The sequence below is a fragment of the Lissotriton vulgaris genome, unplaced genomic scaffold (genome assembly GCF_964263255.1).
Source record: "Lissotriton vulgaris unplaced genomic scaffold, aLisVul1.2 SCAFFOLD_2284, whole genome shotgun sequence".
NCBI lineage: Eukaryota > Metazoa > Chordata > Amphibia > Caudata > Salamandridae > Lissotriton > Lissotriton vulgaris.
Window position 1 is genome coordinate 226,100 of NW_028245868.1, and position 22,632 is coordinate 248,731.

The 22,632-nt window shown below is 46.7% G+C and overlaps 1 protein-coding gene across 1 annotated transcript in view; it reads right to left on the reverse strand.

The window, feature by feature from the left end:
* The window catches only part of LOC147666261 (NBAS subunit of NRZ tethering complex-like), a 359,627-nt gene that overhangs the window by 190,632 nt on the left and 146,363 nt on the right, over positions 1-22,632 (reverse strand). The window contains exon 6 of the mRNA XM_086949183.1: positions 4,823-4,951. Within this exon, the coding sequence (XP_086805309.1) occupies positions 4,823-4,951 (129 nt within the window). The remainder of the gene's footprint in view (positions 1-4,822; positions 4,952-22,632) is intronic.

Genomic DNA, 22,632 nt, shown 5'->3' on the forward strand with positions numbered 1-22,632 from the left:
AAAGTATTTATTTCAATGTATATTCTGAAATCCTTTCCTCTGGCACTCGTGGCCATCATTTGGAAGCCCTCAGCATTCAGCCCACTCACTGCCTTAGCCAACAGTGCTTCCTCAGAGACAAATCTATATTAGCAGCCCAGATGTCTGGGCTGCTAATATAGATTTGCAAGATGTCCTTCCAATCTGCTAACTCTTTTCAACCTGTGACTGTGGCATAGAAAGAAAAGCGGTGTATAATGGCTCTTTCACCAGCACACAAGTTAAAACAGCCCAAGAGGGCCATAGAGCATGTTTAAAATAAAAGTCTGCCACAAAGACTCATAAATATTAACGCCAATGTTACCCATGGGACACTTTCAAAGCAGATCCCACATCACGCTCTTCACAGACCCTTTATGGAACAAGCTCAAGTCATACCTGAGCAATGATGACAGGAAAAGGGGCCATTTATTCGCAGTGTAATAAGCTTACCAACTAAAGTGTAAATAGGTTTCGTGTAACTATCAGGGCACAATAGGAAATTAACAGTGCCGTCTATCCTGATTACCAACTTACGAAATGTAAAATAACATTTTCTAAACAAACAGTGAAGGTTCAGTTGTTTTAAATTCCATTTGGAGACGTAGCAGCATTTCCTGGCAGACACCCTCTTCTCTGGAAGCATCTGGCCAGACAAAATACAACCAGGGGAAAAAAGGGGGCAGTTGTTGCCTACACACCAGCTACTCTGGTGAAGTCTCAAGTTTTTAACAGGTCAATCAACATACAAGTGTGGGGTTTTGTGCCTGGTTCCTTATTCCAACCGGCCTCAAAAAGATTTGACAGCAATGAGTAGCTATCAATTGTAGGGCGGGTGCAGTGGCACTATGGTCCGGGGCTGTGAGGTGCCCACGTCACCCCAATTATCAGCAGTTTTTTTTTAACTATCAAGCTTGGGGACTGGGTCCAATTTCCTTGGTTGCATTAGATCCCACGAGGGCCCTATCACACCACTGCTGACATCTACAGCAAAATGCTTAGCAGGAAAAAATACAGTTACTGTGAATTGCTTACTGGGATAACAAGACGCATTTAAATAGAATAGAGAAAAACTTGCTAGTTGAAGATTTCCAGCTCTTTGATGGCAATCTCAGACAACAAAGTATCAAAAGTGCTTTATGTTTGACTTTCATTCTGATAGGACAGAGAACTGAAGTGGTGTTTACATACTCATAAAAAACACACACAAATCAGTTTAGGAACCCTTAAGCCCCTGTGTAATTTATGGCTCTCAAGGCTCACTGGGAAAACAAGCATTGGCAAAGAAAATATGTCTAGCTTACATTTTAAGACTTGACAAAAATATTAAATGCATGAAACAGTGAAAAACATAAGAAATAAGATTCCTTTCTGCACCAAACAGCCAATAGCATGTGGTAAGACAGAATTACTGCTCTTGACAAGGGAAAGGTAGGGAGGGACAAAGCTCAGGTTATGTATATTGTAAATAACTAATAGCAATAGGACTGTGACATCTCCGCCTTCAAGTCAGAACTAAAAGGCTTTATCCACTACACCGAAGTCAGCTGGTGTTAGAGTGGGCGGGAATCGTAGATTCCCTGCGTTCCAGTGACCAGAAGGAGGAAGTTGAATAACAGATGCTTCTTTAAAGGTCACAAAAGACCTCAAGGTAGGTGAGGGGTAACTCTCCAGCGTTGCTACTCATCACCTCCATGGTCGTAAGTTGATGCAGATTTCTGGCAGGCAGGAATATACTCACTGCGGCGGCAGTAGCTCTTTCAGAGCCTAAGTTAGCATAGCACTTGCCTTAAACTCAACCTTAGCTCGTAAGGGAAGGAGAAGCCAAGAGCACTTGTTGCTGTTGAGGACTTGGAGTAAGGATATCCTTTCTGCGATGGCTATAGATTCTGTAGAATTAGGAGAGGAAGGGGAGAAGTATAAGTATTCTTGTTTGACCCCTTTTTGTACTCACTGTCCTTGTACTCACTGTCCTGGTGATGATGTTAAGATGAGGAGGACCTTTGGCATGGTGCTGGAGTCAAACGCCTTCGGAGTAAGTCCTAAAGAGGGGCTAGTTATTGAAGGAATAAAGGTTGTCCCTGGAAATAATCGTGGAGTTCGATATCTCCCTGTGTAGGACATAAAAGGTTTGGCTTGCTAACATACATACAACATGATGCACAGTGTGCGTTGTGGATGCTTGCACGTGGGTGGGGTATGACTGTACTATACTCCCTAGCCGTGCGACTTGCTACAATCCCATGTCACCCCCAGCGCTGGAGCAGGGAGTGGTTACCTCATTACACCGGTGTGTGGATGGGACATCCTTTTCCCTGGGGACAATTCATTAAATCAAATATAATACAGCTGGAAAAGCTCTCTTTTCCCCAGGGCATGATCACATATGGATGTCTTACACGCCCTGCTGAAGTAGGATGTCTGACTTTACAAAATGTGTGGAAACCTTGGAGATATCCCTGACCTTCCCTCTAAACGATTATGGAAATGTGACCATGCACAAGAGATCCCAAAAAACAAAAGCTTGTACTGTTGTGCGCAGGTTAACTTGATTTCTTCAAACTACAGTCAAGCTTTTACACTTCAGGGTCCTCAAGTGATCGTACTACACTCCTGAACTGGTGTGTAAATTTGACACAACTGCAAGTGTGCAGTGCCGAAGATGCCTAATCAAAACAGTGGACTTCCTTCTCTTGGCCTGGCAATGCCCTGTGGTATACAGCTTCTGCCTTAAAGTAGAAGTCAAATTGACAGATATCTTGTGTCACCCTATGCAATTAACCCTCTTAATAGTCCGGAACATAGGCTAGCGTCCCTGCTGCTCTTGTTGGCTAAACAGAGAATCACTACGGCTTGGTTAAGAGGTGCTTCCCACACAACTAAGGATTGGTTTCTTGATGCAGCCTTTGTATTGGCTTGGAAGACTGTTATGCCCAAATGTAGTCCGTCTGCACCCGACATACAAACATCTAGGGCCCACTATGACATTACTTTGAGAGTCAAATACTAGCTGATTGGTTGCTGCCTTTGTTAGAAGGTCTACATTTCTAATTGAATATTAAATAGGTGAGACTCGATTATCCTAAAACATGATTATTGTGGTAAACTCTGACGTGCAGTATGTGTAACAGAAATATGGAGTAATGTCTGAATGCAAATATTGGTCCTAAGCAGGGCTTTAAGTGGGCCGGGTCTCAAGGGGTCTGAGCACCGGCAGTTTTTTAAAGGGGGCCTCTAAACGGGTCTCTATCGGGCTCTGTTTTGAGCCCTGGCACAGGCGGTCTGTTTTTTTCTTTCCGGACTGCAGCGACAGCCGTTTGCTGTTACTGCAGTCCGGAAAAAAGTGCCAGGGCGATAGAGACCCATTTCGAGACAGCAAGCACATCGATGTGCACTACCCACACTGCTCACTACTCACTAGTGGAGGTTACGGCATGACGTAATGCCGTTTTGGGGGAAGGAAAATCCTTTAAAGAGTCATTTTCTTTCTGGATTTCCCTTCTCTTTCTGAAACAACAACATTGTGGTACGGTCACCAGGGCTTTAATGACAAAACCAATAGTCCTTACTTGAATTGAATTGAATTGAAAAGCAATTTGTATTGCGCGACTAAAACCCAAAGGTATCAAGGCGCCTACCAAAACAGATCAGAAAAGGCAAAGCACAACTACAAATATGTCCGCACAAAGAGATGGGTTTTCAGGGCATTTCTAAATAACTGAAGGGTGGGAAGGGACCTTAGTCGTTGTAGGTATGATGTTACTTGTTGTCTTACATATCTGGATGCAATGACTGAAACAGCAAAATACAAATCGGGCGGCACACTATGCTAAACACAGATTTTTAGTGTAAGTTTGTTAAAGCCACGCCCCTAATTGGACTGGCCACGCCCCTTTGAGAACCCCACCCCAGTTTTTTCATACAACTTAGAGCCCTGGTCCTAGGAGTATAACAAAATGATTAAGAAAAAAAAATCAAGAAAAAAAAATCAAGTTAAAAAAAGCCTTCCCCTCCACAGTCAATAGGCCACAAAAATGTTTTAGGTTTAAATGAGCAAAATGGCAGAGAAAAGTGATGTCTAATGGTGTCTACAGAACAAAAGAACAAGCACAAAAGTTAAAATCGATTGTATGAACATGCTTGGACATCTACAGACTTCTCATCACAAGATTTCCATTTGTTGCTGACGGAAAGATATAGCTGAAAATGGTGAGATCCAGTCACTACCCTGAGAAGAGCCATAATAAGAGCAATTAGTGGGAAGGAGTATCCCATAATGTTGTAGGGTCTCACAGTTGAGTTAAACTGCCCTGGTAATAAGCATTGTTGCTACTTCAAGCATGTATTGGTAACTGCTGTCTCTGCAATTATTTACTGATATCAGTTGTGTCAATCATATCTTCTAGTCCCTACTCCGACCATCTTGGTTTAACTAGTCCTCCATCCATTGTGGCTTTTTACTGTATATATACTTTCAATATCACACACATGTATACATGTTCAAAAATTCAACATATATACAGATATTTACATCAAATCAATAAACACGACTGTCAAAATCAGAGCACATACGTCAGCATTATAAGCAGGCTTGTGAAGCCGTTCTCATGAAGGCAAAATGAAGGAAGCAAGCACCTGACATACAGCGTAAGGTAAGGATCATAAAAAAAGAGAAACAAGTTCTTGAATGGAACGTAACAAAATACATAGAATGCAACTGGAAAAGTAGCATTCGGAAGATTTTACTGTTAGTAGGGACCAAAAAATAACGATATGTGGTTGGTGCCAATATGTCTCTACATACCTGATCAACTTGATCCCAACAAGCTTCAAGCTTTAGAGAGGGAACTCTCCAGACTGTTAGCTTTCCTGAAAAATGAATGACTGCCAAAAGAGAGCCATTCGGCGAAAGGCTCATCTTAAATACTCCATCCTAGATAAAAAAAACAGAATATTTGTGGTTAGAAGCAAAAAAAGCAAAATACAAGATAATTAAACAAACATTGGCAAAGCCAATAGGTTTCGCCTATTCAAGATCTATTAGCTTTCTCAGTGGTTAGGTCTCACCTAGCGAACGCAGCACAGCTGCATCGCCTTGGCGAGCCTCTATTGTTGTTGACTTGGGTTCGGAAGGGAGACAAACCATGTGCGCTCACGGACAGGCCATGTGCTCGCGCATGGTGTCTCCTCTGCCTCACACGCTCCCACGGCGCGCTTGTTAGGTCTCGCAGACTCTGCGTGCTTTCCTCCTGTTTTTGCATCGCGCTTTCACTTTAAAGCGCAGTGCAACTGCGAGATGTCTGGGGTTAAAGTTAAACTCACTTCCTAGAGAGAGCAGTGGCTCTGGGCTAAACAAAGAGAAGGGTTCAGGTAGAAAGGTCACGTTTGTGCTGCACTGAAGGTCAGACCCTGCCACAGCGTTGTGCTCGAGATACTGTAGATGTCTGTTGGGTCGACCCTCTCCCGTGAACAGGTTTGTGGTAGTGGTAGTGGTATTTAAACGTGTAAGTGGGGGAAGCTGATGTCGGTATTGCAATGTGTCAGCAATGAATTGGATAGTGCTTGATTTTACAACCATATTGCACATTGTACTGTCGTTTCTATTGTTCCAGTGGTGTTTCAATAAATACAATTTTATACAACACATTAACCTGCCACCCAGAGTTTTTACTGCGGGCAAAATACAAACCGCCTTACCACAGACCTCTTTACTCTTGATATATTATGTCAGAGGCGTATTTGTAAAGCAGTCATGCGTATAAGCTTCTAGGCGCTGTAGGACTAACACAGCCCAGTAACAGCACCTGGGGTGATTGAATTCTATTGATGAGACGTCCAGGTTTTCAAGTGTTTTCTGAAACTTGGAAGACGGATTTCAGATCCTAGGGACACAGATAGTGTATCCCAGATTCTTGCAGTAGCTGTCGCGAGCCATTGTTACCACAGGATGGCCTTTCAGATCGGGGAGCAGTGAGAAGAAATGTTTCAGCAATGCAAGTTTCTAGTGGGATTGCCCCAGGGAATTGTGGGTCTGTGCCATGATACAGTCAAAGCGAGTAACACAGAACTGCTCACGTCAGAGAGCTGCAGTAGTTTAATGGTACACACAAAATCACTTGTGAATCTGTACTGCCTCAGCATGCTCCAGAGGCTATTTGATGAATACCAGTAGAAAGAACATTTCCACTACTATTGTTGTGTGTTTGGTGCGTGAGGGGAGACAAACCATGTGCGCGCACGGACACGCCATGTGCACGTGCATGGTGTCTCCTCTGCCTCATACGCTCCCACCGCACGCTTGTTAGGTCTTGCAGACTCTGTGTGCTTTCCTCCTGTTTTTGCATCACGCTTTCACTTTAAAGCGCGATGCAACTGCAAGATGTCTCCAGATTAAACCAAGCATACTCGATGGCTGGAGAAGTTCAGCTTGACAGACGCTGTGGGCAGTAAGGAAGCTGCGTGGTAAGTTTCATGTGGCCAGGCGTGCCTGCAGACGCCTCGAGAAAAGGTGGAGGAACCAGAAGACCACTGAAGTCCACACTGCCCACAAGATCGCCATTAAGAACCACCAGCTGATAAGGGACACCAAAAGAACCTTCATCAGGGAAAAAATCAACACCAACTCATCCAACACAAGGGAAATTATCACCACCACCATGAAGAAACCTCACTCAGGAGCCCCTACGGAACCGTGCCCCCCGCACACATTCCACAGAGCCTCCACAGCCATCGCCCCGAGCTAGCCCGCACCATCAACTCCTCCCTGGCCTCCGGCACCTGCCCCATGGACTGGAAATGCGTGGAAGTGAAGCCCCTCCTCAAAAAACCATCAGCTGACCCAACTGACCTCAAGAACTACTGGCCCATCTCCCTCCTCCCCTTCGCTGCCATAGTCACAGAAAGGCTCGTGAACACCCAACTGACCACCTTCATCGAAGATAACTGCATCCTGGACCCCTCCCAATCCGGTTTTCGCAGCAACCACAGCACCGAGACAGCCCTGCTCGCCGCCACCGACGACATCCGCATGCTGCTCGACCAGGGCCACACCACAGCCCTCATCCTCCTGGACCTTTCCGCAGCCTTCGACACTGTCTCACACCGCACACTAACCACCAGGCTCCACTAAGCGGAAATTCAGGGGGACGCCCTCAACTGGATCTGATCCTTCCTCTCTGGCAGAACACAGAGGGTCATGCTCCCCCCCTTTCCTCTCCGAACCCACCGACATTATCTGCAGAGTTCCCCAGGGATCTTCTCTGAGCCGGACTCTAGTCAACATCTACATGGCCCCCATCGCCACGATTGTCAGGCAGCACGGGCTCAGCATCATATCCTACGCCGGCGAAACTCAGCTCATCCTCTCCCTCACCAAGAACCCGGAAGACACTAGACTCAGCATCCAGGAAGGAATGAGAAACGTAGCCGCCTGGATGAAGGACAGCTCCCTCAAACTCAGCCCCTTGAGACCCTCACAGGTGAGTAGTGCGCTTCACCAACTCCTGAATGATTGATTGGTTTATTCATGTGGTGTGTCAATGTTTTTGATTTTTTATTTCTTTGGAACTTTTCAAAACCCGGGGCGGCCGGCCCAGTTCTAGCAATAGTGTCTGTGGTTGGGATGTAGGCATACCCTGCGTCACCGGGCACCCTTACGCGACAGCAGGCTCTGTTATGTGTGGCAATGGGTTAAGTGGCAACTGCAGGCTGGGAGACTGGAAGAAGCCCCGATGCCTGTAAATCAGGCATGTCACAGGACAGGCGGCTCTGTAGCTGGGGTGTGCGGTTAAAAGTCCCAGCTGACGGTGAGGCTGGGTAGGTTAAATTACAGCAGGTCAGCTGCTGGGGGAATGTCAGCGTGTGGAGATGCCCCACATTCTGCAGGAGGGAAGAGGCTCCACGGGGATGGCAAAAAGTGAAGGGGCAGAGGGGGCAGGGCCTGCGGGTCTACCCCCAAAATGTGTACCTCCGACTTTGGAGACAATTGAGGAAATTGTCATTTTAAAGTGGACGAGATCTCACATGGGAGGGAAATAAAATTGCATTACTCGTGGTTTGCAAAAGAGGGTCTTGCACCGAAATAGGCAGTGCTGGCATTTATGTTCTGCAAAAAGTAGAAGTCAATGTGAGTTTATGCTGCTGCCTTTGTGTGCTAGCATTTTGGGCCAGGTGTGTTAATTGCGCTGGATAATTATTAAATAAATGTCGTGGTGTTCCTTGGTAACAAAAGCTACTTGTGTGACCCAGTTCCGATCTGAAAACCTTTTAAACCGTGCAAAAGCACAAACGAGCCGGCTCTGCTGTCTGGGAAACGCGGGCTCCTTTGATACTAGACACCATTTGTTTGGTTGAACAAGCTTGTTTTCACCTCCTGCCCTCGTGTCTAACTTGCTTCTGGCCAATCTGCTTGCGTAAAGCTACTTGATGACCTGCAACAGAAGCAGGCTTCCCGGCACTATGAAAAGCCATTTTTAGGTCTCGTCTATTCCATCCCGTAGTGATGGTAGGCGAGATTTATAGTAAGCGTTTCGAAAAGTCTACCCACTGCGGATCGCGTACAGTTCATGTGAGCCAATCGCGTGCATAGGAATTCGCTCCCCCTACCCCTCCCACAAAGCAAGACAAGAACATCAAAGCGGCCGCTCTGATTCCATTTGCCACCAGCCACTTCACGCGCTCCACAGGTCATAAACACGACCATCTGCTCGTGAATCGGAATGCTGGCATGGTTGCTCTCACTTGCTGTCCCTCTTCCCCACTGCCTCGCCCCAAATCCTGCATTCAATACCCTAATCACTTCTGTCCCTCATGCAGAATTCTCCGTTCTATCCAGCTCTGCTAACTTTATTTATTTAGTTTCAAAGTTTTATATAGCGCTGGCTAGACCCAGAGGTATCAGAGCGCTTTACATGAGGATCAGAGAGTTATAGGATACAAAGTTATATCAGTTGAATCAGCAAGTTACATTTTACATAGTTACATCAATTCGAATCAAAGAATCACAGGGGGAGGAGGGGGGAGGGAAGGAGACACGAACAGGGAGACGAGGAAAAACAATGTCAGATAACCGGCTGGGTAGGTGACGGCCAAGGGGCCAGACTTCTCTATAGCTGTATAGGACAGCTCCACCGGGCATTGGCCAAGGTTGCTCAGGCTCTGCGGTAGGTAAAAACAGTTTAGGGGTCCACCCAGGGGGCGTGGTCATAGTTCCATCAAAGGGGGAGGGAAAGAGACACAAAAAAGTGGAGACAAGGAAAAAACAATGGCAGATGACTGGCTGGGTAGGTGACGGCCAAGGGGCCAGACTCCTCTATTGCTGCATAGGACACCTCCACCGGGCATCGGCCAAGGTTGCTCAGGCTCCGTGGTAGGTAAAAACAGTTTTGTTATCTACATCAATTGAATCAGCGAGTTACCGGTTACATAGTAATATCAGTATGAATCAAAGAATCACAGAGGGAGAAGGAGGGCGAGAGCTGCTATGCTTCATTTTCTCTAACCACGCTTATGTCTGTTCAACCACACCATGTATCTCTTAGTCCTCGCCTATCTGCGCCCCCCATCACGGCATCCGCTCCCTCCCTTTCTTTCACTCTTTGGCCTCCTTCTCTCTCACCCCCTCTTCATGTCATATCTTCTGGCTTTGCGTTCTCTCTACCACCATGTCTTCTCTCCCTCTCGCCATCTCTCTCACACACTTTTCTGTCTCTCGCTCTGTCTCACACAGTCTCTTCTGTCTCTCGCTCTCTCTCACACACTCTCTTCCGTCTCTAGCTCTGTTTCGCACTCTCTTCTGTCTCTCACTCTCTCACACACTCTCTTCTGTCTCTCGCTCTCTCACACACTCTCTACTGTCTCTCGCTCTCTCTCACACACTTCCATTTTCTTGTTTCCGCTTTGCTTACATTCGTTCACTTGTTTTCATGCGTGAGTAGTGGGCAATTATTACCAGACAGTTTTTTACCCCTCGATTTTAACATAATTTCAGGGTAACACCACCTCAAAACAACCGACACACACACCAACTATTGCTTGGCGAGTACAAAACCTCAGAGTCAGTAGTTACGCTATGCACAGACACAAACAGAGCCAAGCTATTCCTCGGTGTGTACTTAACCTCTCAGTCACGCTCTGCACAGCACAGCACAGGCATTCAGAGGGAGCATGCCTTCTGGGCTCTGGGAGTTTAAAGGCTGGGCCCAGGAGGTGGGCGTGGATTAGTGGACCTGCTAGCTCTCATCAGTTTTAGAGTAATCCAGTGTTTTTTTACCTAAGGTTTCCATTTAGCCTATTTAATTTAATACACGCTCCAACTTGTATTAAATACATTTCTTTAAAACGCTTTTTTTTCGCTGCATGACCTTAAGTTGCTTTTATGTATGTGTACTTTTTTAAGCTATAATCTAACACACTGGATACTATGTTCATAACTCTGATACATGCAGCCAAGATTTACTCTGATAATGGGTAACTGGGGATTTCCACAAGCGACTAGAAACCCGGCCCCCTCCATTGGTCAGTCACATGAGCTAGTCAAGGAAGCAGGACAGCTTAAATGAACATGGCAGCAAGTAATCTGCCAGTAGAAAATACCCCAAATTTGGTTGAATAACACCCCTCCTGCTTCCCAACTCCATCTCCCCTGATATACTTACATTTGGTATCTTACTTGCTCGCATCACATCCTGGTCTTACAATTGTCATGCACATGTAGTTGCATTAGCAAACTAAAAGATATCTTTCAAGTGATTAACTGAAGGGTAATTTTGCAATTCAATATTAAACGTATAGTGAGCCCCTAGAAGGCATCCAATTCTGCATATTGTCTGAGGGAATGCAACACATCTTAATGAAGTGATATCAGAAGGATGGAAAAAAGGTGCAATATGGGAAAATAAATTACATAAAAACTATGGAAGCCTGGCAGAAGGGAATACCAAAAATAAAAGCAAGTACAGGGACGTATTTCAAAGGAAAGATTATCCCACTGCTGATGGAACCACTGTTGTAAGGTTTTTTTCCCCACTTATTTTTTTCTAAAACACTGTCTATTTTTCAGACATTCTGAGAACAGTTACTCAGACGAGGGCCTCAAATTCCAATTAAACCAGGACCCATGCATCTTTCAACTAGACCCTCACAGGCACACAGCACTCGACTGGGAAACTCCTTTTCCACAGTGAACCCTGATTCAACTTACACCTCAACAATGTCTCTTTAAACTCCCTGTCAGCCAAATAAGTTGGGGCGCTCTGGCTCCCCTTCATGTCTTCCTGGATGGTTAACACCACACTCTTCTTACCCTTCTGTACTCCACCAGTTTCCCACTTGAAAGATCACTGTTTTCTATTCTTGCACATGCTCACAAACACCAGGTTTGTCATATTTTATCCCCAGCTCAACAATTCTTGGCACTAGACACATGCCCTTGTGACCCTTGGCTAAACCTGCCCTTTCTGTTTAAACCCTCTGGTCTACCAAGGATTTCTCCCAGCTCTTGTTGTTGTTTTTTTTGTCCTCTGAGACATTCCTGCAGCTGTTACTTCTCCAATGAGACAAAGTCACTTCCTCCTTTTCTGTCCTCCCTGTTTCTTTCCCTGTGTCCACCCTCTGTTGTGCTCCCTTCCTCCGCCCTCTCCTTCTTACCCTCCCTCCCTAATCTAAACCCCCTCTTTTCCGTCACTTCATTCTCTCTTCCATTCTACTCTTCCCTCCAAAGTCTCTTTCCTCTATATACCAATTTATTTCATACGTAGCTGTGTTCTCTTTTCCCCTTCCCCTCTTCATTCCCTCCACTGGTCTCCCCTCTTTTCCACCTGTTATTCTTCCTTTAAATCATTTCTTTTCCAGATTCCTCACTCCCTCCCTCACACTTCTCATCTCCCTCTAAGACTGCCCTGATCTACACCGCATTCCCTTCCCTGCTTCTCTCCATCACAACACTCCATCCCCCCCTGCCCTCCCTCTCTCTCTCTCTCTCTCCTCTCACACTGCCAAACTCCTGGCCACCGGTGCACTAAGATGCTCCCAGCCGAGCACTGGACCCAGTGGAGCCAGCCACAGCCCATCCATCACTCTTATCAGTGGCCATGTGGCAGCTCGGTGGGCCCTGACACCAAGGGGAGGGGGACCTGCGGGGGGCGGGCGGGAGGGGGCTGGTGGAGAGTTATTAAGGTGATAAGCAGCCATTACAAACAACAACAACTGTCCGGACTGGTAACTTCAAAGAAATGTTGCATAATGTATGTAGGCCAGGAATGTAAACAGTCAACGATACAATGCAATGCTATGCAGTAATGCTTTATTGGCATTACCGAAGGTCCAAGGATTGCCAAAGCTATACATTAGAAAACTGCACCTAGCCGGGCGGTACGTGTGCGCGCGAGCGGCATCCATGTCACACGCCTTGTGTCTGTTATTAATGGCTTCGCGCAAGCATTGCTTGAGGGCTGGAAACCCAGCCTGGAGCTTTGCATCACTTCTCGAGGTCCTTATTTGGAGCACAGTCTCCTGTTCCAGGGGGCACCTCTATGGGGGAAGCGCTTTCAGTCTGGAGCAACACATACACAACCCCCCACACATACACACAACCCCACACACAGACAACCCCACACACACACACTGCCTACTCACTCTGCCCACTCACACACTGCCAACTCACACACTGCCCCCTCACATCCCCCCCACACACACAACCCCCCACACACAAACAGAAAACCCCACACACAACCCCATACACACAACCCCACACACACACACCAGGATAGCAAAACATAGCATAGAAAAATAAAACATAGCATAACAAAACATAGCATAGCACAACAAAACATAGCATAGCATAACAAAACATAACATAGCATAGCATAACAAAACAGAACAAAACATAGCATAGGCTTTCAATCGAGAAGTAATAGCGGATTGCCAAAAATTGGAGGGGGCAAAACATATAAAATGGATGTTTTTCGTTAAAAGGATGTGTCTTGAAATTGGCCGCCCGGAGTTTTTTACTGACCCATTGAGTTTGGAGCAAATATCGAGGAAAGCCTTGAGAAGGCTCTTAATGGATCATTTAGAAGCCAAAAGATGGTCTACCCAAAAGGACAATAAAACTGTTTTGGCTTTTCAAAGGATCACTATGGTTCAGGGTCTTCAACTATATCTGGCTACTGATATCACTTGCTTTTCGAGAATGCTCCTCTCCAGATTCCGATTGGGCTCCTTTTTTCGGCAAATTACTTTTCCCTCCTGCAGTGATTGGTCCCGAAACTTGCCCCCTTGCCCATGTAATGATATTGCATCCCAATCCAACATACATTCCATACTTTTCTGTAAATACTATCTAGTACCTAGAAAATCCCTACTGAAACCTCTACTGAAGACCTGGGGTTTGCGGTCTTGTAAAGACGCTTTTGCCCGCTTACAACAACTGGAGAATAGGGACGTGATATTTATTGTGGAAAAGTTCTTAAAATTGCTGCTAAGGTTCAGGAACTCGATATGTTGTGATATATGAATTTTTATAATTATTTATTGTCTTTTAAACTTTTTAATACTTCTTTTACTGATAATGTTAACTCCTCTGTTTACTGTGAAGCTACTTTTATTCTGGCACTTTATAGACTTATATGTGGTTTTTAATTGTAATTTGATTATTGTAATGTGTGCTTTTATGATATCCTTGTGATTATCGAATAAAGCTTAATTTGTTGTTGTTGTTTAGCATAGGGTCACAAAACATAGCATAACAAAACAAAGCAAAGCATAACAACACATAGCATAAGAAAGCATAGCATAACAAAACACAGCATAGTAAAACATAGCATAGCAAAACATAGCATAATAAAACACAACAAAACATAACATAGCATAGCAAAACAAAGCATAGCATACCAAACACAACAAAACATAGCATAACAAAACATAGCATAGCAAAACAAAGCATAGCATAGCAAAACAAAGCATAGCATAGCATAGCATAGCCAAACATAGCATAGCATAAAAAACATAGCATAGCACAACAAAACACAGCATAGCATAGCATAACAAATCAAAGCATAGGATAGCAAAACAAAACATATCATAGCATACAGCATCACTCAGCACCACGACAGCATCACTCATGGGCACAACAACATCACTATGCGCTACCACAGCATCACTTGTTCGCCACCAGACCATCACTCAGTGCCACCACAGCATCAATCTGTGAAACCATTCAACAACAACTGGTTCAAATATGTTCTCTCAATGTTTCAAGCTTTATTACTAATGTCACAAAAAGATATTAATATTTCACTTCTGTTCTTGGATTTTTGTCACAATAAAATACACTGAACATAATTTTCACAAAATGTATTTACAAAAGTTTAAGCTATTGCCATTATAAATTACAATAACTTAAGTATTAATTATTAACAAAAAATAAAAGCCATTGTTATTTGTAATATCAATACATCTAAGTCACGTAAATACAACACATATTGCATTACAAATGCTATAGGTGTCACATTTACTAAAGTTAAAACTATTGGCATTGTAAATGACAAAGCTATTAATTTAGCTATTTTCAAAACCAACACATAAATACAAAATTTGCCATTTACAATACCAATAGCTCAAACGTTCCTAATGCGAGACCTATTGCATTGCAAATGCTTGTTTTAGCAGCTAGGGTCATATAATTATCAGCCTGATTCATCAAGCTGAATTGCGCTCACAAAGGGCCAGATTCTGAGAATCTGGCCCTTTGCGAGTGCGATTTTTGCATTTGGGATTCATCATCCCAAATGCAAAAATCGGTAATAGCGATTTCGCTATTTTGCGAGGAATTACATTTAAGGAATCCCTATTTGAGATTCCTTAAATGCAATTCATCATCCAGTTTTAAATAGCGAATTCGCAATTTCGGCCCGCTATTTACCGCGAGGTCAAACCTCGTGGTAAATAGCGAAAACTTAGGAAAATGCTTTTAAAAGCATTTTTCTAAGTTGCATGTTGCACACACACATGTCCTTTGGACATGTGTGTGCGCAACACCTGTTTAAATGTGCATTTAAGGGGTGCTACAGGGTGTCCTTTGGACACCCCTGGCACCCTTTAAATCGCTATCTTATTTGCGATTAGCAAATTGCTAATCGCAAATACAGAATACTCGCCATTCATTCCCATGGGCCTTTTGGCATATAGAAATGAATGGGGAGTTATTCCTTATTTGCGATTAGCAATTTGCTAATCGCAAATAAGGAATATGTAGGAATCGCATTTTATTTTGCGATTCCTACATGAATCCCGTTTTGCGAGTCTGTGATAGCGATTCATTATGAATCACTATTATAGACTCGCAAAACCGGTCTTTGATGAATCAGGCTGTTAATCCTGGTTCCTGGGGGAGAAAAAAGGTGGGGACAGGAAGGTGAAAGGAGTACCACTGACTCGAGCAGCGGGTTTTTGACCCCAACCTCCCTGCCGTGGACTTTGGACATAAACCCCCCGGGTGGGGGGGTTGGCCTTATCTGGAGCACCGGTTCACGCCAGGCACAATATCCAACCCCAGTGTTTTGGGGTCCACAGTCGCCGCAGGATGGAGTGAAAAATCTTCGTGGTCTCTTTGACACTGTGTATTTTGGCTTTCGGCGGCACCAGTGACAGTGAAAGTGAGTATAAGATTGTTTACGTTTTTTACATTCATTTGACCACTTGTTTACTATTTTCTTTAATTGTTTCCTAGGAATTGAATGTATATATTTTTGCTCTATTGCTGGTTTTTTGTTGTTGTTGTAGAGAGGCCACAGGGCCAGGGCAAATACGCGTTTACAAACTATGGCTCACGTCGTTTCAGTTTAAAATCTGAAGAATTCAAGGGCTCAACCATAAACGCCCCCATCCCTAAAAAATAAAAACTTCCATTTGCAGCTGCAAGACGCCTTCACTCTAATCTCTGTGCCTCACTCGCACGCAGTTAATGAAGGAGTGGTTTTGATATGTTCTGCTCCAGTGCAGGAACATGTGGTTATATTTAGCAGTGAGCACTGACAATGCGGATCATAACAAGGGTTTACGCGGGGAGTGGGGATTTTTTTCATCTGGTGTGCGTTTTTTCTCTGTGCTTTCTCACATTCTGTGGCCTTCGGGTTTGGTTTAGCCAAGTGTTTTTTGTTTTTTGTGCCTTTTGTTGGACACATTTGAGTGCATCCTCCTTTGTGTTCTGCCCTCAGCCGCCTTGAATCCTATCGACCGCGTCTTGCACTTGCCAGATGTTAGTCATACAGTACTGCAGTTCCAGAATAACAGCCCCCATGACCACCCTGAAAAATTTGAGGTGCCATAAAAACGGACTGCGGGTTTATAACTCCGGTTTAAAAAGAACATGTTTTCGGTTAACTTCTGTGGGCACCTCGCAACCCATTTACAACATTTGTAGTACCCATGTGAAGGTATCATTTATGTCACGAAATATACCCCTGAATTCATAATGCGTTCGATAATCAGGCCCTCATTCTGTTCTTGTTTCCCTTCAAGTGGATGTTACAGTGAGGCTTTCACCAGCATCAGGAGGGGGGCAGGGGTAGGAGGGCGGGGGGGGGGGGGGGGCATAGCTCCCCTGGGATCATAGCGCGATCCAGGGTCGGATTGGGATCACAATTCGGCCCGGGCACGGACGAAAAAAGTGGCCCACATTCAAGAGGCGTGGCCCATATTTAAGGGGCGGGGCCCACATTCAAGGGGCGTGCCCTTTCATGAAACACTATTTGCACAGACAAGGAATGAAAGTGGGAGGATACTGTTCTTGCACAGGACACAGGGCAAAGGTGCCAATGGCCTACATGCTGAGCAACTAAAAAAAATAGCAAGGCCCCTTTCTGTCACAAAATTATTCCAGCCCTCCAGCACAGGAGCACCTGAAAAGCAGCAAAGCCCCTGCTATTACTAACCTACTTAGCCCTCCCCAGATCTTCAGCTCAGGAGCACATGAACAGAGGTAAGGCCCCTGCAATTAGTAAATTAATCAGCCCTCCAGGCCTCGGGAAAATGTCCTGGCAGGGGAGCACAAAACACAGCTTTCTGGGTCATCCAAGGTAGCCAGGTAGCCAGGGAGGAGGCTGAGGTGAAGCTGGTGCATGGGAAGTGCCTTCCCGGTGTGTTCTGGCAGTTTGAGTATTTACCATTTACTGTAGTATTACCCTTGTACCTGTGTATGGTACCCTTTTGTAACTTGCACACGTCACTTTTCTCTGGTATCACACTGTATGCTACCTCTCACTTTTGTTTGCTTTAGATACTTGCACAAGTGCCACCATTGCCTATGTAACGTTTGCTCTTGTGCTGGAGTGTCTGCCATTTATTGCAGTATTATACCTCTACATGTACTTCGTACGCTTTTGTAACCTGCACACATATCACTTTTTCCTCCTGTAATGTACCGATTGCTACCTCATGTATTTTGGTTGCTCACTATTGTCACTTTTGATTCATGTAACTTAACGTTTGCTTTTGTAATTTGTCCACTTGTAATTTTTCTTCCCATGTATCATTACTGTTCCTTGTGTGAAGCGCTCTGACACCTTCGGGTAAAGTCCGCGCTATATAAAATCGCATAAATAAATAAATAAAATAAAAAAATTCCAAACATCACCTGGCCCCCACAGCAAGACCCATTCTTCCTCGCCCACTATGCCCTGAATGTGAAGGGCTGTGGGCGAGGTGCTAAGACTAACACCGTTTCTGGGCTGCATGGCCCCAGGGGGGCCGAGGTGAAAATGGCTCAAAGGCCTGAGAAACACCTGGCCCCCAGGGAGGCTGATTCTTGAAACAATCACCCCTCCCCAGCCCAGCCTCAGCTTGATTACTTGGCAGGGCAGGGGTGAAGGAGGCCACAGCTGACAATCACTGTCCAGCCGAGGCTGCTTTCATTTTCTCTGTCTGTCTCGTGCCCTCCGTGGGCCGTTTTTTTTCTCTCCCCTTTCCTAGTCCACTCTCTCTGTGGACAGGTACAGGGGAGAAAAAAACGGCCCACAGAGGGCACTGAGGCACCGGCCCTTCGGCCCATTCCCGAATGCCCGCCTTGCCAATCCGCCCCTGGCGCGATCTCATCCCTTCAATAAGCGGGGGAATATTGTCTTCACAGGGTCGGGTGTGATCCACACAGGAACGGAGGCAAACTTTGCAATACTCCAAAAATGCCTTTTAATTTTTTAACGGCATTGCCATTTATAGTGCCTAAGCGCCAAAACTTGCAGTTGCGAGACCTATTGCATTGTAAATGCTTGTTTTTTAAATGTTGCACTGCGATAGAACGTGGCCAGATCGTGTCATAGCGCTTGTGTTTTTACTTAAAGCTATGCACGTACAAACAAGATAAAAATGTTATTTTCCATGTACTTAACATGCAGTTTATATTCTTGAACAAATGCTCATTGCAGTTACCAGTGTGTCAAAGTGTAGCTCACTGGAACACTGAGCATAGAGAGGATGTGGCGTTACAGTCAGAGCTTCTGACTTTGGAGTTGGGGAACCAGTTCGAGTCTCAGCTCAGCTCAGCTGTGATTGTAGGCAAATCACGGAGGGCCACTGTACGACCATTTTTGCATGTGCAAACTGGTTTGCAAACCTGTTTGCGCTTGCAAAAACAGCATGGGGAATAAACAAACTATTTTGAGTGTCGCAATTCTTTTCTACTCAAAATAGGGTTTCGCGACTCGCTTTTAGGACAGGGCTTTCCCTTCCTAATAGTGAGCGCAACCTTATGTAAGAAAGTTTTGCGTTCGCAATTGCGGGGGCAAAACACTCGCAAATTACCACCCTCTTAAAGAGGGTGGACATGCATTCGCAAAAGGCAAGGGGTCCCCAGGGAAACCCTAGCCCTTTCCAAATGCAGGGGGAAATGTGTAAAGGGCAGGCAGTGGTCCTAGGGACCACAGCCTGCCCTTAAAAAATTCAACGAAAACGTTAAAAAAAAATTTTTGTTCAATGAATCCCGTTTTCGCAGGCCACCATCCGTTATGTTATGTTGTGTTATTTGGGTTCTTCTATAGCGCAACGGCTACTCCAGTAGGAGTGTCCCGGCGCTTTGGCGAAGAAGTCCTTTAAGGAAAGGAAACATAACTGCAGAAAAAAGGAACAGCAAAATTAACTAGTAAAAAGCCAGGTTTTTAATGCCTTTCTGAAAGACATCAGACTGGGGGCCTGTCTAAGAGAAATAGGAAGTTCATTCCAAGCGCGCGGGGCCAGGTAATGAAAAGAACGCCCCCCTTGTCTGGTTCGCTTGATGGATGGAACAACCATTTTAGACAAGGAGGCAGATCGCAGAGCTCTGCTCGGCTTGTAGAGAGCAAGGCGCTTCCTAATATACCTAGGGCCTGAGTCATGAAGGGCCTTGTAGGTCAGCGTCAGGCTTTTGAAGAGAACCCTCTTGGCTATAGGAAGCCAGTGCAGTTCCTTCAACAAGTTAGAGGCACTAGCTCGTCTAGGGAGTCCATAAATAGCCCTGGCAGCTGAATTTTGGACTACCTGAAGTCTCCTCACGAGATATTTAGGGAGTCCTAGATAGAGGGCATTTGCCTGCCAGCCATTCCCAATGGGGTCGCAAATTGCGAGAGGCTCATTAATATTCATGAGCCTCTCAATTCGCGACCCTATTGGGAATCGCTAACAGTGTGAAATACACTGTTTACATTGGAAATAGCGCCTCACAAATTGCGAGTCGCAAAAAACTTGCAATTTGCAAGGCGCTATTTCCATCGTCTTACATCTGGCCCTTAATCTCCCACTGTCTGTAAACATTAACAAATCCAAGTGTAAAAGGCGCTCATTAAAGCGCTCCAAATCCTTCCAGTCCAATTTGCGCAATATAAAACTAGCTATGCAGGGTGATGAATGGGAATGCAGTGACGGAAAGGAGGTGGTGAGACGGACAGGCCAGGAGCAAACAGAAAAATGTCATGCTGGGAAGGGACATGTACCGATGGAAGTGAGGTGGTGGGTAGGGACGGACAAGAAATTGACAGAATGCACACATTGGAAAACAAGCATTTGCAATGCAATAGGTCTCGCATTACTCAATCAATCAATCAATCAATCAGAGCATTTATATAGCGCACTACTCACCCAGAGGGTCTCAAGGCGCTCGGGGAGGGGGAACCGCTACTGCTCGAACAGCCAGGTCTTGAGCTGCTTCCTGACGGCGAGGTGGTCTTGGGTCAGGCGGAGGTGGGTCGGGAGGGAGTTCCATGTCTTGGCGGCGAGGTAGGAGAAGGACCGCCCCCCTGTGGTGGCTCTTCGGATGCGGGGGACGGCGGCGAGGGCATGGCCGGTCGATCGAAGCTGGCGTTTGGGAGCGTAGAAGTTGAGGCGGCTGTTGAGGTATCCTGGTCCTTGGTTGTGTAGGGCTTTGTGAGCGTGGGTGAGGAGACGGAAGGTGATTCTCATGTTGACCGGGAGCCAGTGCAGGTCTCTCAGGTGTTCGGAGATGTGGCTGCGATGGGGGATGTCCAGAATGAGTCGTGCTGAGGCGTTCTGGATCCGTTGAAGTCTCTTCTGGAGTTTGGCGGTGGTTCCTGCATAGAGGGAGTTGCCGTAGTCAAGACGGCTGGTGACGAGGGCCTGGGTGACCGTCTTCCTGGTCTCGGTGGGGATCCACCGGAAGATCTTACGTAGCATGCGCAGGATGTTGAAGCACGACGAGGAGACGGCGTTGACTTGTCTGGTCATGGAGAGGGAGGAGTCCAGGATGAAGCCTAGGTTGCGTGCGTGGTCTGTTGGTTTGGGTGCGCTGCCTAGGGCGGGGGGCCACCAGGAGGAGTCCCAGGCGGAGGGTGAGGATCCCAGGATGAGGACTTCCGTCTTGTCAGAGTTCAGTTTCAGGCGATTGTTCTTCATCCATTCGGCTACCTCTTTCATCCCTTCGTGAAGGTTGGCTCTGGCGGTGGCGGGGTCGTTGGTGAGGGAGAGGATCAGCTGGGTGTCGTCGGCGTAGAAGATGATGTTGAGGTTGTGCTGGCGTGCGATGTCTGCGAGGGGGCTCATGTAGACGTTGAAGAGGGTTGGACTGAGCGAGGAGCCTTGAGGAACGTCGCAGATGACTTCGGTAGCTTCAGATCTGAACGGAGGGAGGCGAACTCTCTGTGTCCTTCCGGCAAGGAAGGAGATGATCCACTCCAGTGCCTTCTCCTGGATTCCGACGTTGCTGAGTCGCTGCACTAGTGTACGGTGGCAGACAGTGTCGAAGGCCGCAGAAAGGTCTAGGAGGATGAGGGCTGCTGTTTCTCCGTTGTCAAGCAGTGCTCGGATGTCATCGGTGGCTGCGATCAGGGCGGTCTCGGTGCTGTGGTTGGCTCGGAAGCCAGACTGCGAGGGGTCGAGGGATCCGTTCGTCTTGAGGAAGGCGGCCAGCTGGTTGTTGACGGTCTTCTCGATGACTTTTGCAGGGAACGGGAGCAGCGAGATGGGGCGGTAGTTCTTGAGGTCGGTGGGGTCGGCTGATGGCTTCTTTAGTAGAGCGCTAAGTTCGGCTTGCTTCCAGCTCTCCGGGAAGGTAGCAGTGTCGAAGGAGGTGTTGATGATGTCCCGCAGGTGGGGTGCGATGACAGCATCGGCCTTGTTGAAGACGTGGTGAGGGCAGGGGTCAGTCGGAGATCCGGAGTGGATGGAGTTCATCGTGCGGACGGTGTCTTCGGTGCTGATCGGGGTCCAGGCGGGGAGGGTGGTGGGGGGGGGCGGTGGTTCGGTCGTGGCGTGCGTCTGTTGAGTGCTGAAGCTGTTGTGTATGTCCGCGATCTTGTTGTGGAAGTAGGAGGCGAGGGAGTTGCAGAGGTCTTGAGAAAGGGGTGAGGTCATTGTTTCCGGCGTTGGGGTTGGAGAGCTCTTTAACGATGTTGAAGAGTTCCTTGCTGTTGTGTGCGTTGTTGTCCAGTCGTTCCTTGAATGCAGTTTTCTTGGTTGCGTGGATGAGTTGGTGGTGTTTTCGGGTGGCGAGCTTGAGGGCAGTCATGTTGTCCGGTGTTGGATCTCTGCGCCAGGTTCTCTCGAGGGCTCGGCAGTTCTTCTTGGAGCTCTTGAGTTTGTCGGTGAACCATGGGGCTTTCTTGCTGCCGGGTCTGCTAGGCGGGGTCCTCAGGGGGGCGAGGTCGTCAGCGCAGTCGCTGATCCACTTCGTGAGGTTGGTGGCCGCTTGGCTGGGGTTCGTTGCGCTGGTGGGTGGGTTCTTGCTCAGGGAAGTCGCGAGCTGGTCGGCTGTGATCTTGTTCCAGCTTCTGCGTGCAACTTGTTGGTGGTGGTGGTGGATCGTGGTCCTTCTGAAGCTGAAGTGGACGCAGCTGTGGTCCGTCCAGTGGAGTCCGGTGGCGTGGCTGAAGGCAATGTCCTTGCTGGATGAGAAGACGGGGTCGAGTGTGTGTCCGGCGTAGTGGGTGGGGGTGGTCACCAGCTGCTTGAGTCCGAGGTTAGCGAGGCTGTCCAGCAGGGTGGTGGTGTTGCGGTCGTTGTTGTTCTCCAGGTGGAAGTTGAGGTCCCCGAGGAGGATGTAGTCAGCGGAGAGGAGGGCGTGCGGGCTGATGAAGTCGGCGATGTCTTCGCTGAATTGTGTGCGTGGTCCTGGGGGTCTGTAGATGAGGGTGCCTC